General features: G+C 41.1%; 1 protein-coding gene across 2 annotated transcripts in view; it reads right to left on the reverse strand.

Moving 5' to 3' along the window:
- Positions 1-9,484: 9,484 nt before the first annotated feature.
- SPAG9 (sperm associated antigen 9) overlaps positions 9,485-14,559 on the reverse strand; it is a 105,794-nt gene continuing 100,719 nt past the window's right edge. For both annotated transcript variants that reach the window (XM_083353922.1, XM_083353921.1), the window contains one exon: positions 9,485-13,265. In XM_083353922.1, coding sequence (XP_083210048.1) covers positions 13,150-13,265 — 116 coding nt within the window. In that variant the 3' untranslated portion in view covers positions 9,485-13,149. The remainder of the gene's footprint in view (positions 13,266-14,559) is intronic.

Below are 14,559 nucleotides of genomic sequence, written 5' to 3' on the forward strand. Positions count from 1 at the left end.
CTGCTGGGCTCTTCCCTGTGGCCATGCACGGTGTGGTGTGCTGGGCGAGCAAAAATTTTGCCAGTCGGTGATGCCAGTCCCCGCTGATGATGCGCCAGAGTGCGTTCTTGGTCGTCCTTACCATCCGTTCAGCTTGCCCATTAGTCGACGGGTGGAAGGGCGCAGAGGTGGTGTGTCTAATCCAGTTCACCTTCAAAAACGCCTGGAAATCATTAGCGGTAAACTGTTGTTGCTGAGGTCATGTTGGGACATGGACTACCTCCATCCACTTAGAGTGGCTGTCTACTACTACTAGGAACAGTTGACCCTGGAAAGGCCCCGCATAGTCAATGTGAACGTGGGACCAGGGCATGTGTGTTGCCTCCCACCTGTGCATGGGGGCATGGGGCATCTCTGGCCTGGATCTCTGGCATGTGTAACCCTTGACCCATTCCTCAATGTCCTTGTCCAGCCCTGGCCACCAGAGGTAACTCCTGGCCAGTGCTTTCATCCTAACCACCCCGAGATGTCCCTCATGTAGGGACTCCAACACTCTGCCCCGGAACGCTGTGGGAATGATGACCCTGCTTCCCCACAGGAGGCAACCCCGGTGTGTGGAGAGTTCGTGCCACCTGGTGAAGTACGCCTGGAATTCGGGTCCCGGGGACTTGTCCTGTCAGCCTGTGCAAACCCACGAATGTACCCTACTCAGGATGTTGTCAGAGGCTGTCTTGGCTGCAAGGTCCCTGGCATGTACTGGGCATTCTGGTAGTTCCTGCAGAGCTAGGACCTGTGTTGCTGGGGCCGGGTCTGGTTCTGCGGTGTCTATGGGTAGCCTACTTAGGCCGTCTGCGTGGCCCATCTCCTTCCCTGGCTTGTGCACCAGCTTGCAATTGTAAGCTGCAAGGAAGATGGACCACCAGAGCATTCTGGGTGATAGTATTTGGGGGGTCTGCTTGTCCGTTGTGAACAGGCCGAGCAGTGGTTTGTGGTCTGTGTAAATTGTGAACTCCCTGCCATATAGATAATCATGGAACTTTTTTACCACTGCCACTATTGCCAGGGCTTCTTTATCAATTTGGGCGTAGTTCCTCTCTGCTCCAGACAGCATTCTTGAGTAGAAAGCGATTGGGATTTGGGCCCCATTAGGCTCAAGGTGACTTAGTACAGTGCCCACACCGTAAGGGGATGCATTGCACACGATGCATATGGGCTTTGATTCTATAAAGTGTGTCACTGTGGACTTGTCAGATAGTAGTGCCTTTAAGGCTCTGAAGCTTTGGTCGTGGACAGGAGTCCAGGCCCATGCTGCCGTCTTGTCCAATAGCCTGTGTAGTGGTTCTGCGATTGCTGCCTTGTGGGGAAGGAAGGTGTGGTAGAAATTGAGCAGGCCCAGGAATGCCTGCAGCTCTGCCTTGTTTCTTGGTGTGGGTGCCAGTTTGATAGCCCTTACCTTTGCCTCTGTGGGGTGGATTCCCTTGGCATCTATCCTGAACCCCAGGAATTCTGTGGAAGGAACTCCAATGCTGCACTTTTCCCTCTTCAGCTTGAGGCCAGCAGCACACAGCCTGGCTAGAACCTCCCTCAGGCTACCTGCCAGTTCCTCAGCTGATGCTCCTGCAATCAGGACATCATCAAAATAAGGGCAGACTCCTGGGATGCCCTTGAGGGTTTTTTCCATGATTTCCTGGAAAATGCCAGGAGCTACGCTGATTCCAAACTGCAGCCTGTTCACCCTGAAGGCTCCCCTGCATGTTACTATAGTCTGAGTGTCAGCTGTTGCCCTGGTAACCGTGAGCTGCTGGTACGCCTGCGCGAGATCCAGCTTTGCAAAGATGGCGCCGTCTTGGAGGGAACCGAGAACGTGGCTGACCGTGGGGACCGGGTAAGCGTGCGGGTTTAGGGCGTGGTTCACTGAGCACTTGTAGTCGGCGCAGATCCTCACTTCACCGTTGGATTTAAGTGGGGTGACTATTGGGGTCTCCCACTTCCCCCCATCTACGGGCTCTAAGATTCCCTGGCCTACCAGCTTGTCCAGTTCGCTCTCGATTTTGTGCTTGAGCACGAACAGGACTCCCCGTGGCCTGACTCTAATGGGGGGGATGCTCAGGTTTAACTTGAATGAGATGGGGGCCCCTGTGTACTTTCCCAGCTTCCCATCGAAGACATCTGCAAACTCCTTGCAGACGGCCTCGATGGATTCTCCCTGGATCCGGTGGATCCCTGTGACTGCGATTCCCAGCACCTCAAACCAGTCTAGGCCGACTAGACTGGCTCTCTGTGTTCTGTACCAGCCTGCTACCGGCCCTGCAGAAAAGGCAACCCCTTTACAAACGGCAAGAGGCTGGAATTACGTCTGCCAAATTTATTACTACAAAAACAAACAAGACACGAACCAGCTGTGTGAGCCTGACAGTGTGGATGAAGATGACCCACAGCTGGCCCTGTTCAAGGACGCCCGACGCAGGAGGCAGTCAAGTAGGAGCAAACAGAGGAAGGCTGTGGGGCTTCTCGGAAGGAGGCAAAGAGAGGCCACGCCCTGAACTCTTTATAAAGGGAATGTTTGGGGAGGGCTGGTTTGCTGAAAGCAACCGCTCAAATAGTGTTTCAAAGCTCCTGTATCTTGGTACGTGTCTTGTTTGTTTTTGTAATAAATTTGGCAGACGGATTCCAGCCTCTTGCCGTTTATAAAGGGGTTGCCTTTTCTGCAAGGCCAGTAGCAGGCTGGTACAGAACATCTGGGGAGAATAGGTTCACGGTGACCTCGAGCAGTGTGGGGCCGCCGATACAGAGCAGGGCCGCCGCCTTCGAGCTGTCCTCCGAGATCTGATTAAATCTCATGTACAGCTTGGTGTGCGACAGGTATCGGGCCCATCTCTCTGGGTGACGGGTGTCGAATTTGCGGGGTTGTCCTGTTCTTGCCATCGATCCCTGCTGGCTGCTGTGGTGGCTGGTCTCGAATCGCGGTTGCGGTGGCCGGAGCCGGTCGCAGGTCGCTCGTGGTGGCTGGGTCGCAGTGCTGGTGGTCACATTGAGGGGGGAGGAAGGATGCCTCTTTCCTCCAGCACGCAGTGCGTTCCCCTAGTGACTTCAGCTCTTCTGTCGGCAGCATCCCACCTTCGTCGCCACTGTAATGTAGTGGGTCCAACGCAAGGAAGAGACACCAGCTGGAGTACGGGTTCAGCTCTTTATTGGGGGAGGGGTTTCCGTACTGGCGAACAAGGGCTACCTGGCCTCCTTATATACCCGGCCAGGTAGGTAGCTAGCCAATGGGGTTGGCCCTAGGTTTCCCACCGAAGCTAGGTTTTCCCGCCAAACCGTCCATGCCAATGCCCCCTAGTGGCCGCTGTTATGCAGGTGACCTGCACCTGGATACATAACACCTTTCTCTGTCAATTATACGTGAGTAGAAATAACAGCAACTTTTGAAATATGGGTATTTGGGCAGAAATGGTTGTGTAGTAGGGTGAAGTATTGCAAGTAACTTGTAATAATATAGTTTAAAATACAATGTGTTCCATAAAATGACTGAATGGACTGTCTAATTTGAATGCCTCTTACAATTAAGTGCCCTCCTATGTACTTAGATTGCCCAATTGTGCCTTCTACCTAACTTCTGATTGGGGTAACACTTGAACCATAAATTGAATAGATTGAGACCAGCTGGATTTAAATAGCATGCTAAGCCAAAACCAAACAAACCACATTTTGCTTGAGCACACAGCATGTCATCCCTCCAGCCTTCAGTCTTCTGAGAGAGCGATCCAAAAAGCAGAAATACAGGCTGCCTTCAGCCAACACCAAGCTAATATTGCCAGGCACAGTAGAGAGCGATGCATTCTAATTTAGGGATACAAAAAAGAGACAGAGCCAGCAAATGAAGATGGCATGTTGTGTACAGAACTGTAAGAGTGCCATCTTGTGTTCAACAATTTGAGAAGTAGCTGCAACAGCTCAGATAGCTTTTTTCTTCTTCTTTCTTCTTCCTTTTCTTTTGTTGCCCACAGAATTTCATTTCTGGTGCACTAGTGAACCTAGTGAAATGTAGACATGGTATGTCATTCAGAAATTATAGTGCTCCATATAGAAAACAAATTACCAAGTAAGTGGTAACTACAGCAAGGTTATTGTATGCTCTTGGAAATGGCAAAACTACGTAGGGTGGTGTTTTTTTTTACAAGACTGGAATCCTTTTATGGAGTTTTTGTTCAAAGAAGAAAAGATTAAATTGATGATTTATGGATTTGGGGATTAAAAGGGTCAAAGAGGAAGGGAAATAAGATGGAAATTACTTGATAGAAAGAAGGGCAGAAGTCATAAGTCTGTTTTCTGTTTCCCACTTTCTATTTTTTTAAATTTATATACTTTTATTGTATTGAGAAATGCTAATAATAAAGAAATTATCAGGTAACATGAGAGAAAACAAATGGTATGGTTTCAGTTAGCAGGGAATGCAGGGCAGGAGTGTCCAAAGGGTATGGTTAAAAAACAAAAATCAAGATGGTGGCCAGGGTGGCGTGACTGAAGCTTGGCTATTTTTATGTCCCTCTCACATGCAGTGCAAGTTCAAAACCAGGTGGAATTTTGATTGCACCATCTTGGCCACTCTCTTAACCACACCTTGCAGACACCCATGACTCAGAAGTATTATATAAATTAGGCAACAACTGGTCCCAACAATCCATCATGTAAGCCCTTCAAAATCAGAAATATCTGAATAGGTAATAATGAGGGTATACTAATTTATTTTCAAAAACTTGCATTATTTTAAGAGCAGAAATACTAATAGCCACAATAGTGCCAATAAGATAGAGATTCTCAAACTCTGCAGTGCCACAAACCACTAAAATTTGGTATGTAACTGCTATTCTTCCCTACCTTGAAATCACAAATTCAAGTATTCTATTTAAAGTGAAACCAAAATGTGGTTTGGGAATGTGAGACTGACAACAAAAAGAAAAACTTTCTATAAAAAGAATTCTCTTACTGCTGGCTAGCATTTCTTGATCAGAAAAGGTCAGATTGTTTGGTCTGGATGACTTTACTTGCCAAACTGAAAAAGGATGATGAATGTGTGAGCACTTAGAAAGACTCCTCTCCCCCCCCCCTTATTTAACTTTTCCCTTTCTCTTTTTGACATTGTGAAAATGTTACATAGATAATTTCAGCAATGTTAAAGGTGTTCCTAATTAACAGGCACTAGCTGCAGTCCTAATTATATCAGCTCCACTTCTACTTAGAGGTGAGTTGATGTAACGCATGCAGTTTGAATCTCTAAATGGGCATACTTATACTGTATACAAAAATCTGGGAGGAATTCATTTATTAACTTCAATTATGCATATAAATTTGTTTTGATACATACACACACATTTCTGTGTTGATACTTGCTTCGGTGCTTAACTTCTGTACTTTCAATATATTTAGAACTAAGATATAAACTAATACATTGCCTAAAGAAACTGGTTGGCACAAATTCAGGGCTTTGATTTTGCTCATGTACAAGATCCCTGTCAGATGTGCTCCAGGTTTTCCTGGCTGTTCTCATCCTAGTCCAACACTTAATTGCTATACCTCCCCCACGTTATCCAACAAATGTCATAATGGGCAGCCTTATCCTAAAACATACGTGTTAAACTTGCCGTGTCACATGACATGTTGCTACTTTTTTTGCATCGCTGGAGCTGGGGTGGGCACAGCCTCCGTATGATGCAATTGGCCCCTGGGCCAGCACTTTGACACCCTTGGCCTAAAAGATATGCTCGAGATGGCTTCACAGCCCTTTAAAATTGAAGGGCTAAATAATTATTCAGTGTGTACCAGGCTGTGCACTTCACAATTTCCAGGAATAACTTAAATACAAGATAGCCATCTCAGGCAAGACTCAGCTGTTTTCAAGGACTGCTGACAAGATTTCTAGCTGTGCCTCACCCAGCCATTTTTAATCTTAAAAAGAAAGTTTTAAAAATTAAATGTATAAACTAAAAATACAAAGGAAAAAAAATCAACCTTATGTTTTAGACTTACCAATAGTCACTAGCTTATCAATGAATTCACTACAATATGAACAATACAATATATATTGTATTTTTCAATGGAAATAGTCACATTGGGTGTTGTTTTCAACATTTTTAAGGCATACTGATAAAGCATTGGTACCGAAACACATCTAAAAGATTAGCTGTTCAAGCCTAAGAACTGAAAGTACATAACTGAAAGTAAGTTCTGATTTCTTGATTTAATTTCATCTGTTCAAGAGCTTGACTTCTTTTGAAGTTAAAATGTTGGGCATTTGGAAATAAAATACCAACATTTCTACTTTTTTCTGTTGACTCGAGGTGTGAAGATTGAGAGGCATGACAGGATACATTTAATGTAAAAAAATTGGACTACAGTTTAAAATCATTAGCATCTAAAAGGAGTGCCCTTTTAGATGATGTGGAGCTAACCACAGGTCCCAGGAGCCCACCCAACATGGATGATAGTGGGCTATGCAGGGAGATTCAATTCAGCAGCACTTGTAGGGCCGCAACTGCCAGAGTTTCAGTTTGAGCAGGGTAGTCAGGCCTGCTGTTTCCCTACAGCCATCTTTTTGTACCCTTGTAAAAGACTCCAAGTGAATTTTGCCCCAGGAGAGAAGGAGGTCTCAGAATCATATCACAAAAGAAGCAAACTATTCAATGGCCTTATACTTTTTTTCCAGGCATCACTGGGTCAAAGCTTGTGGAAGCTACTAGAATGTAATAATGGTAGGCATACAGAAATATGTTTTATATCTTTGATAAACTAACAGCAATCTGGTTTGCAACGGCAGAGCTAAAACCACTCCTTATAGTTATGTATAAATAGATTATCCATTTATGAACATATTTTTAAAAGTAGGCTAACTTACCATCAGTTTAAGTGGTAACTTACCATCAGTTTAAGTGGTAAGAAACTTATCATCTACAAAAAGCAAGACAACTTTTGTGGTCAGAAGAGGCTAACCATTTTAAAACTGAGCATGTGTGCCATAATCTACTAGTCTTTTCAAAGTCTATCAAATCCAGAAATATGCAATTTTCTAGTGGCCTGAGTTAGCACCCTTCACATTCCTTTAGAAAGCAAAGCCACAAAGAATGGGAATTATAAAAGTGCACAGGGCTACGTCACGTACAGTGAGGGGAAAAATTATTTGATCTCCTGCTGATTTTGTAAGTTTGCCCACTGACAAAGAAACAATCAGTCTATAATTGTAATGTTAGGTTTATTTTAACAATGAGATACAGAATAACAACAAACAATCTAGAAAACACATTTCAAAAAAGTTATAAATCGATTTGCATTTTAATGAGTGAAATAAGTAGTTGACCCCTTCACAAAACATGACTTAGTGCATGGTGGCAAAAACTTTGTTGGCAATCACAGAAGTCAGACGTTTCTTGTAGTTGGCCACCAGGTTTGCACACATCTCAGGAGGGATTTTGTCCCATTCCTCTTTGCAGATCCTCTCCAAGTCATTAAGGTTTCAAGGCTGACATTTGGCAGCTCGAACCTTCAGCTCCCTCCACAGATTTTCTATGGAATTAAGGTCTGGAGACTGGCTAGGCCCCTCCAGGATCTTAATGAGCTTCTTCTTGAGCCACTCCTCTGTTGCCTTGGTCATGTGTTTTGGGTCATCATCATGCTGGAATATCCATCCACAACCCATTTTCAATGCCCTGACTGAGGGAAGGAGATTCTCACTCGCCCATTGTCCCTTTGATGTGGTGAAGTTGTCCTGTCCCCTCCCAAAGTATGATGTTTCCACCTCCATGGTTGATGGTGGGGATGGTGTTTCTGGGGTCACAGGCAGCATTGCTCCTCCTCCAAATACAGCAAGTTGAGTTGATGCCAAAGAGCTCGATTTTGGTCTCAGGTACCAAAACATTTTCACCCAGTTCTCCTCTAAATCATTCAGATGTTCATTGGCAAACTTCAGACAGGCCTGTGCATGTGCTTTCTTGAGCAGGGGGACCTTGTGGGCACTGTAGGATTTCAGTCCTTCATGGCGTAGTATGTTATCAATTGTTTTCTTGGTGACTATGGTCCCAGCTGCCTTGAGATCATTAACAAGACCCTCCTGTGTAGTTCTGGGCCGATTCCTCACCGTTCTCATGATCATTGAAACTCTATGAGGTGAGATCCTGCATGGAGCCCCAGACCAAGGGAGATTGACAATTATTTTGTTTCTTCCATTTGCAAACAATCACACCAACTGTTGTCACCTTCTCACCAAGCTGTTTGGTGAGTCTTGCAGTCCATTCCAACCTTCTGTAGGTCTACAATCTTGTCCCTGACATCCTTGGACAGCTCTTTGGTCTTGGCCACGGTGGAGAATTTGGAATGTAAAGGATTGTTTCGGTGGACAGGTGTCTTTTATACAGGTAACAAGATGAGATTAGGAGCACTCCCTTTAAGAGAGTATTCCTAATCTCAGCCTATTTTGTGTATAAAACATAACTGGGAGCCAGAAATCTTGCTAACTGATAGGGGATCAAACACTTATTTTACTCATTAAAATGCAAATCAATTTATAACTTTTTTGAAATGCGTTTTCCTGGATTTTTTTTGTTGTTATTCTATCTCTCGCTGTTAAAACAAACCTACCATTGCAATTATAGACTGATCATTTCTTTGTCACTGGGCAAATGTACAAAATCAGCAGAGGATCAAATAATTTTTTCCCTCACTGTACATGAGAGTGCTACAACATGCTAATTTTTAAAGAAAAGATTGGAAGCTTTTCTTTAAAAATAAGTACCAAGTCTGGGTTTTGACATATTAAATTGTCCCCACCCCTTGCCACCAAAATGACAAGAAACAATGGCGGCAACTTTTGGCAAAGCTGATCAGACAAGGGAGGAAAACTGGGAGTCCTATGTGACTTAAGGATCTCTGACCTAAGCAATGAAAATCCACTTGCACAAACTTTGAGTCATCAAATTTATAAGGAAGCTTTGGACAAATCAATCTCAACTTAATACCTTGCTGGCTTGTTTTAAAGAGGCTTCCTGGAAAAAAGACAAAATACAAATAATTATAAATCATAGGTGACTGGTTCATTTGTTAATTAAAAGATATCCTATGAGGAAAAAAGAATAGAGTTGGTGTCATGGGCTTTCAAACAGGTTATATGTTTACTTACACATATAATTCATGTAAGGAAAATATCTGCTAAGAAAAATTTTGGAAACTTCAAAGATGACTTTAGAATTTTTTTTCCCATCTCACCCTATTCCTTCCAGCATGAAAACATGTTTATTTCTGTCCTTTTCCAATAATAAAATTAGGATAATTTCACTGCTTCAAATTTGGTTGAGTTAAATTTGGAGTTGTGAAGACGTTTCTCCAGTCCCAGAGAATCTATGTCCTTTCACATACATGACATAAATTAATTTTAAAAAGTTATTTTTCACGACCTGAATAAATTACATATAATTATAAATGCTGCTCTCCACGATATAAGAAACACACCAAACAAGAATGCTTTTCATATACATATTTATATATATATCATGTACAAAGTTACATTCTGAACCCCCAAGGATTCAATAATAAATACTGAAATAACTTCACTGCTATATGAGCTTATCAGCTCACAGAAAAGAAGCCTCAAGTTTAAACAGACAGCAGGTTTAATGCTGCAGTATTCATCTCAAGGTTACAGAGGAAAGTAAAATTCAGCATAAAGTGTCTAGACAACATTTTCAAAAAGTTAATGACCATAAAATGCCTTAAAACATGTTTAAAAGATAAGAGAAGTGTGCAGCAATGACATTGTTAGAGAGAAGTATTTAGTGTTCCATGTTTTGAAGTGCAAAACAAAGGTTGTTACAATATGGCATATAACCCTGTTAAAGAAAATAAAGTTAGCATCCACAAAGAAGTGTGTTTCTCACTCTGTCATTTTTTTACAAACTTGGGATTTTTACAAAATCCTTTATGCACAGGGTCAACTGTAAGGGTGCCAAGTCAGTTTCAGTCCTTTGGTAGCTTTCATAATACTCACATGGAAATAAATATTTAATTAAACATTATTTTCAGGACGCCATGTTCTTTAGAACAGTTAGCATATTAGAAGATTATAAAACATTTTAGTTACTAAGGCAGCCTATGATAAAGTGTCTACACTCTGCCAGCTCTAACTGATCCAATGCAGGAAGACCTTGCAAGAAATGAACTAAATGGCAGAAATACATAAACTTATTCTCTTTTACCATGCAAAACACATTTACCCAAACAAATCATGTGCTGCATTTTTTGTGCTTGAAATGCTCTCTCAAACTATTAACAAAGCTGTTAACTATCAAGAGACTCATTCCTACTTCTGATTTTAGAACTATGATTACATTGAACATATGACACTCTCAAAACAGATTTGTTAGGCAATCATTGGGTGCTTGAACTTTAGCAAATTTTAATCATCTACAGTTTAGAGTGTACTGGAACAAGGAGTGTGTACGTTTAAGTGAAAGGGATCTTCTACATCCATCTTTTAAAACTACAATTCTTTTTAGGACGGAATAAATTTTAAAAAGGAGACTGAAAAATGGTGCTCTTCCCTCACTTGCACTAATACAAGTGTTGATCTCTCTTCTACATCCAACTTTTAAAACTACAATTTTTTTTAGGACAGGGAATAAATTTTAAAAAGGAGACTGAAAAATGGTGCTCTTCCCTCACTTGCACTAATACAAGTGTTGATCTCTCTGGCGGACTCCCGTCTTTTCTGCTGTGAATGACCACTGCCCGAATGAGGACAGAGTGGCAATTTACCATCTGGAAAGTCATTAAACATTATCACCGAGGTGCTTTTTTTTTTTGTCTGAGCAAGGAATCAGAGAAACAGTTCTAATGATTTTAAAATGAAAATGCTGGACAAAATTGAAAACCAATATATGTGAATTTCATTCCTTTTTCCAAAAACTATTCCACCACTCATGAAAAGTCAGGATAATGTTTCCAAAAGATCTCCTCAAAGTAAGATGCCTTGAAAGGCAAAGGGTAACAAAGTTAATGGAACTGGCTGTCTTTTGGATGTCTAGAATTATGAATTACATGAATGGTTTCTACTGCTCTGAGGATAGGACAAAGTCTTAAGAATCTATCTTCTTTTGGTAAGGCTTGTGTGTGCCATATAGGCACATATGGTGAAGCTTTCACTAACTCACCTGAGCATCTTTCCCAAATTGACTATTAAACTTTCCTAGGATGGAAAAGTTTGAAAAGTGCAACACAAACATGAGTCTGGTATGGATGTATATGAGTATAGCAAAAGCAATTTCTGGGGGTGGGGGTGGGTGGGTGGGTGGAATCTCATATCCTCTTAATCCTTCTCACAGTTTTTCATCAGTGTTCTTATTAAAATTCTTAAACCCAGTTGAGCAGTTGAAATAAATTTTAAGTCTATTGCGATCAGATCACATTGGGCATATTGATGAGCAAAATATGGAAGGTATTAAACATTCAACCATTCTCAGTTATTTTTAGCCACACATTTTGTGGTTAAAATACATATCTACCAGAATGCATTCATTGTGTACAAAATAGGATGCTTAAAAAGTATTTATACATATAAAACTATAATCAGTACATCTGAAGGGGAAATTATTAAGTTTTCATCAGATAAGATTATAGTTTCTTTTATTAAAAACCTGCCTAAATAAATATTTACACAATAGATCTCAGTTTAATGTGATTTTAAAAAGGTGTGTGTGTGTGTGTGTGTGTGTGTGTTTGTGTGATTTAAATACATGTTTCCTTGAAAGATGACAAACTGCTCCTATTGCATAAAAAGGTTTAGGCAGTTTTTCATGACAATTCCTGGTTTTAAATGTTGGCATTTCAAAATTTGAAATTCTTCCATTCTGTAATGTAAATAATAGCAACTCCCATCTAAATGGAAGAGCTAGAGTCTCTTAGTGGACACAAGCTTAATGTTAGTATTTCCACTCCTATTTTATAACAAGGAAAACATTGAGAAGCAGTTTATCCTCTGAGTGATTAAAAAATAGCATTTAATTTAGCTTTACCATCAATTGGATAGCAAATGAGTATACTGAGTCCAAAACTTTCAATGTGAAAAGATAGAATAAACTGCATGATAGTATTTTTCCAATTTCTCAGATTGGCCACTCAAATTTGATACACTGGTGTTCATACATTAAAATTAATGAATACACCACTTTATAAATCCATCAAGGAACATACTGTACTATAGACCTTTCTTTTTGAATGGTATCTGTAGACTGATAACGTGGATTGAAACATAATACAATTTAAACTTAATTGAGGTTATTTCTCATTCATCGTCACTGCTAGATTGCTCAACACTTAGAGCCCTTCTATATCCCATGACAAGAGCTGGAATCCCAAAGATCCAATGAATAGGAGCACACAAACGTAGCCCACCTTCTTCTGCTCAAGGAGCATTTAAGGAAGATGCTTTGATCTAATGCCCTTTTGAGATTAAACTGGATGTTTCCAAGCTATGTTAAATAAGGAAGTTGGGAAGACTACTCTCCCCATAAAATACCACATTTTTCATTTATTCAGGATAGCTGTACTGATTTTTAGTGCTATTAGAACTAAATAAAAAAAGAACCAAATGTCTGGTAAATTTTTAGCTCAAGGATCCCAATACAAACAAAGGTTCACAAAATTGGCAGGATTCAGAAATGAAAAAGCAAAGTCTTCCAACTTACTTTAGCCATCAAATTTGATGTGTTCAGTGAATCCTGTATATTACATATGTCTGTTTCTTTTGAAGAATACTACCCAGAATATTAATTTTCTTAGACTCTTATGCAAATGAATTCAAAACGGCTCAAAATATAAACGTAAAGCATTGTGGAAAGTAGGGGGAAAAAGAGTTGTGTTACAGATTGCAGTGGGGCCTATAAGGTGCATTTAGGAGACAAAATATGGCATTTATCTGCTTGGGAAGACCAATTTATTCTCGCTTTGTAACACTGATGCAGTAAAACAGCACGAGCTGGTTCCTGTTTTAAGGTTTGAGAGGTTTACGATATAAAGTCAAATGACAAAAAAATGTTCAAATTGTATGCAGTGAAATGGGTTCCACAGAAATGAAACGAAACTGAAGACATGCAAAAGCTTTTGCAGTCTCAAGCCATTTTCTATTGGAGCTTATTCACTGCCACACATAACCTGCCACACTATCAGGTGGCTCCTCTCAGCTTTGGCAACGGAAGGCTCAATTGGTAATGCTTCTCCAAGGAGTTCGGATTCACCAACTTCATCACCTAAAAGCAAGAATATTTCAGTTAATAATATGTGGCCACCTACCCACCCACACCCCAAAGTTGTTACCCTTTATTATCAGTTTGAGATGAAGGGAAGATAACTATCCACCATTCCAGAAACCACTGTAAATGCAAAATTATCAAAAGATACTGAATTGAGGGCTAGAAGTAATTGCTTCCTGGCCTTTTCCTTTCGTACAATAATATAGCTAACAAAGAGAAACAAGGTCAGTTGCGAAATAACATCAGAAGTTTCCCTTTAATTAAAATGGATACTTGCCAGGAGGTTTCTTGGCAGTAATCCATACAACCATTCTGAAGAAATACAATGCATTTATAAAATAGGAAGAGGAAAGGTCCAACTTCCAAATAACTACAGACTTGAATAACTGGGAATATTTTTGTCACAATGTAGGAGTGGAAACCCATGGTCCATGTGTTGCTGCTACAATCTCAGCTTTCCTCACCATTGGTCAACCTGACTGAACTCCTGGGAACTGAAGCTGACTAGTATCTGGAGGTCCCCAGGTTCTCATCTTGGCATTAAATAGAACTATGGAAAGGCAATGAGAAAGTATGGGTAATATTCCACTTACCACTGATTGTTAAATGACTGTTCAAAATTATGACCGCTCAAAAAGAATGCTTTGCAAACGATAAAGCACTTCCAGCTGTCATAAATCGTTTCTCCAAGTCTTGTGTTCAAGATCGGAGTGCTTGGCAATCTGTTCACAGTTACAAATAGTTGCTAAGTGCCTTGTGATCATGTGATTGCCATTTGAAATCTTCTTTTCCAACTTCCCCAGAAAGTCAACAGGAAAGTTGCAAGCTGCTGCGTGCCAAAGGATTTCTCCTCCACTCCATATAGGAGGGGAGAGGAACTCCTGTGCTGGGCTGAAGAGCCATAGCAAGGAGCTTCTTGATCCTTCCTTGTTTCTCCAGCCCGTTAAGTTCCCTTCCACACAAAGAAGGGAACCCTTTAACTCCATCCACCTAATGACCCTCGCATTTGCTTAACAACTACAACCAACAGCCAAAATTGCAGTGAGGTAGTCATATGGGAACCTCACTTAACAGTCCCTTTACTAAATGACAGAGCTTCTGATCTCAATTGTGATCATAGGTTGTAGACAATATAGACTTTTCATATTACTGACACACTCAATATCCAGTTTTCATTACTATCACCCTCTGGCAAAAAATAGAATTATGTAATAGGATTTTGTATAAAGGAAGGTGTATCTATACTACTGGGGCTAGATCAGTTTTCAATGGCCACCTGAGTTTTATGACA

This window comes from Vipera ursinii (assembly GCF_947247035.1).
Source record: "Vipera ursinii genome assembly, chromosome: 2".
In the NCBI taxonomy this organism is placed as follows: Eukaryota; Metazoa; Chordata; class Lepidosauria; order Squamata; family Viperidae; genus Vipera; species Vipera ursinii.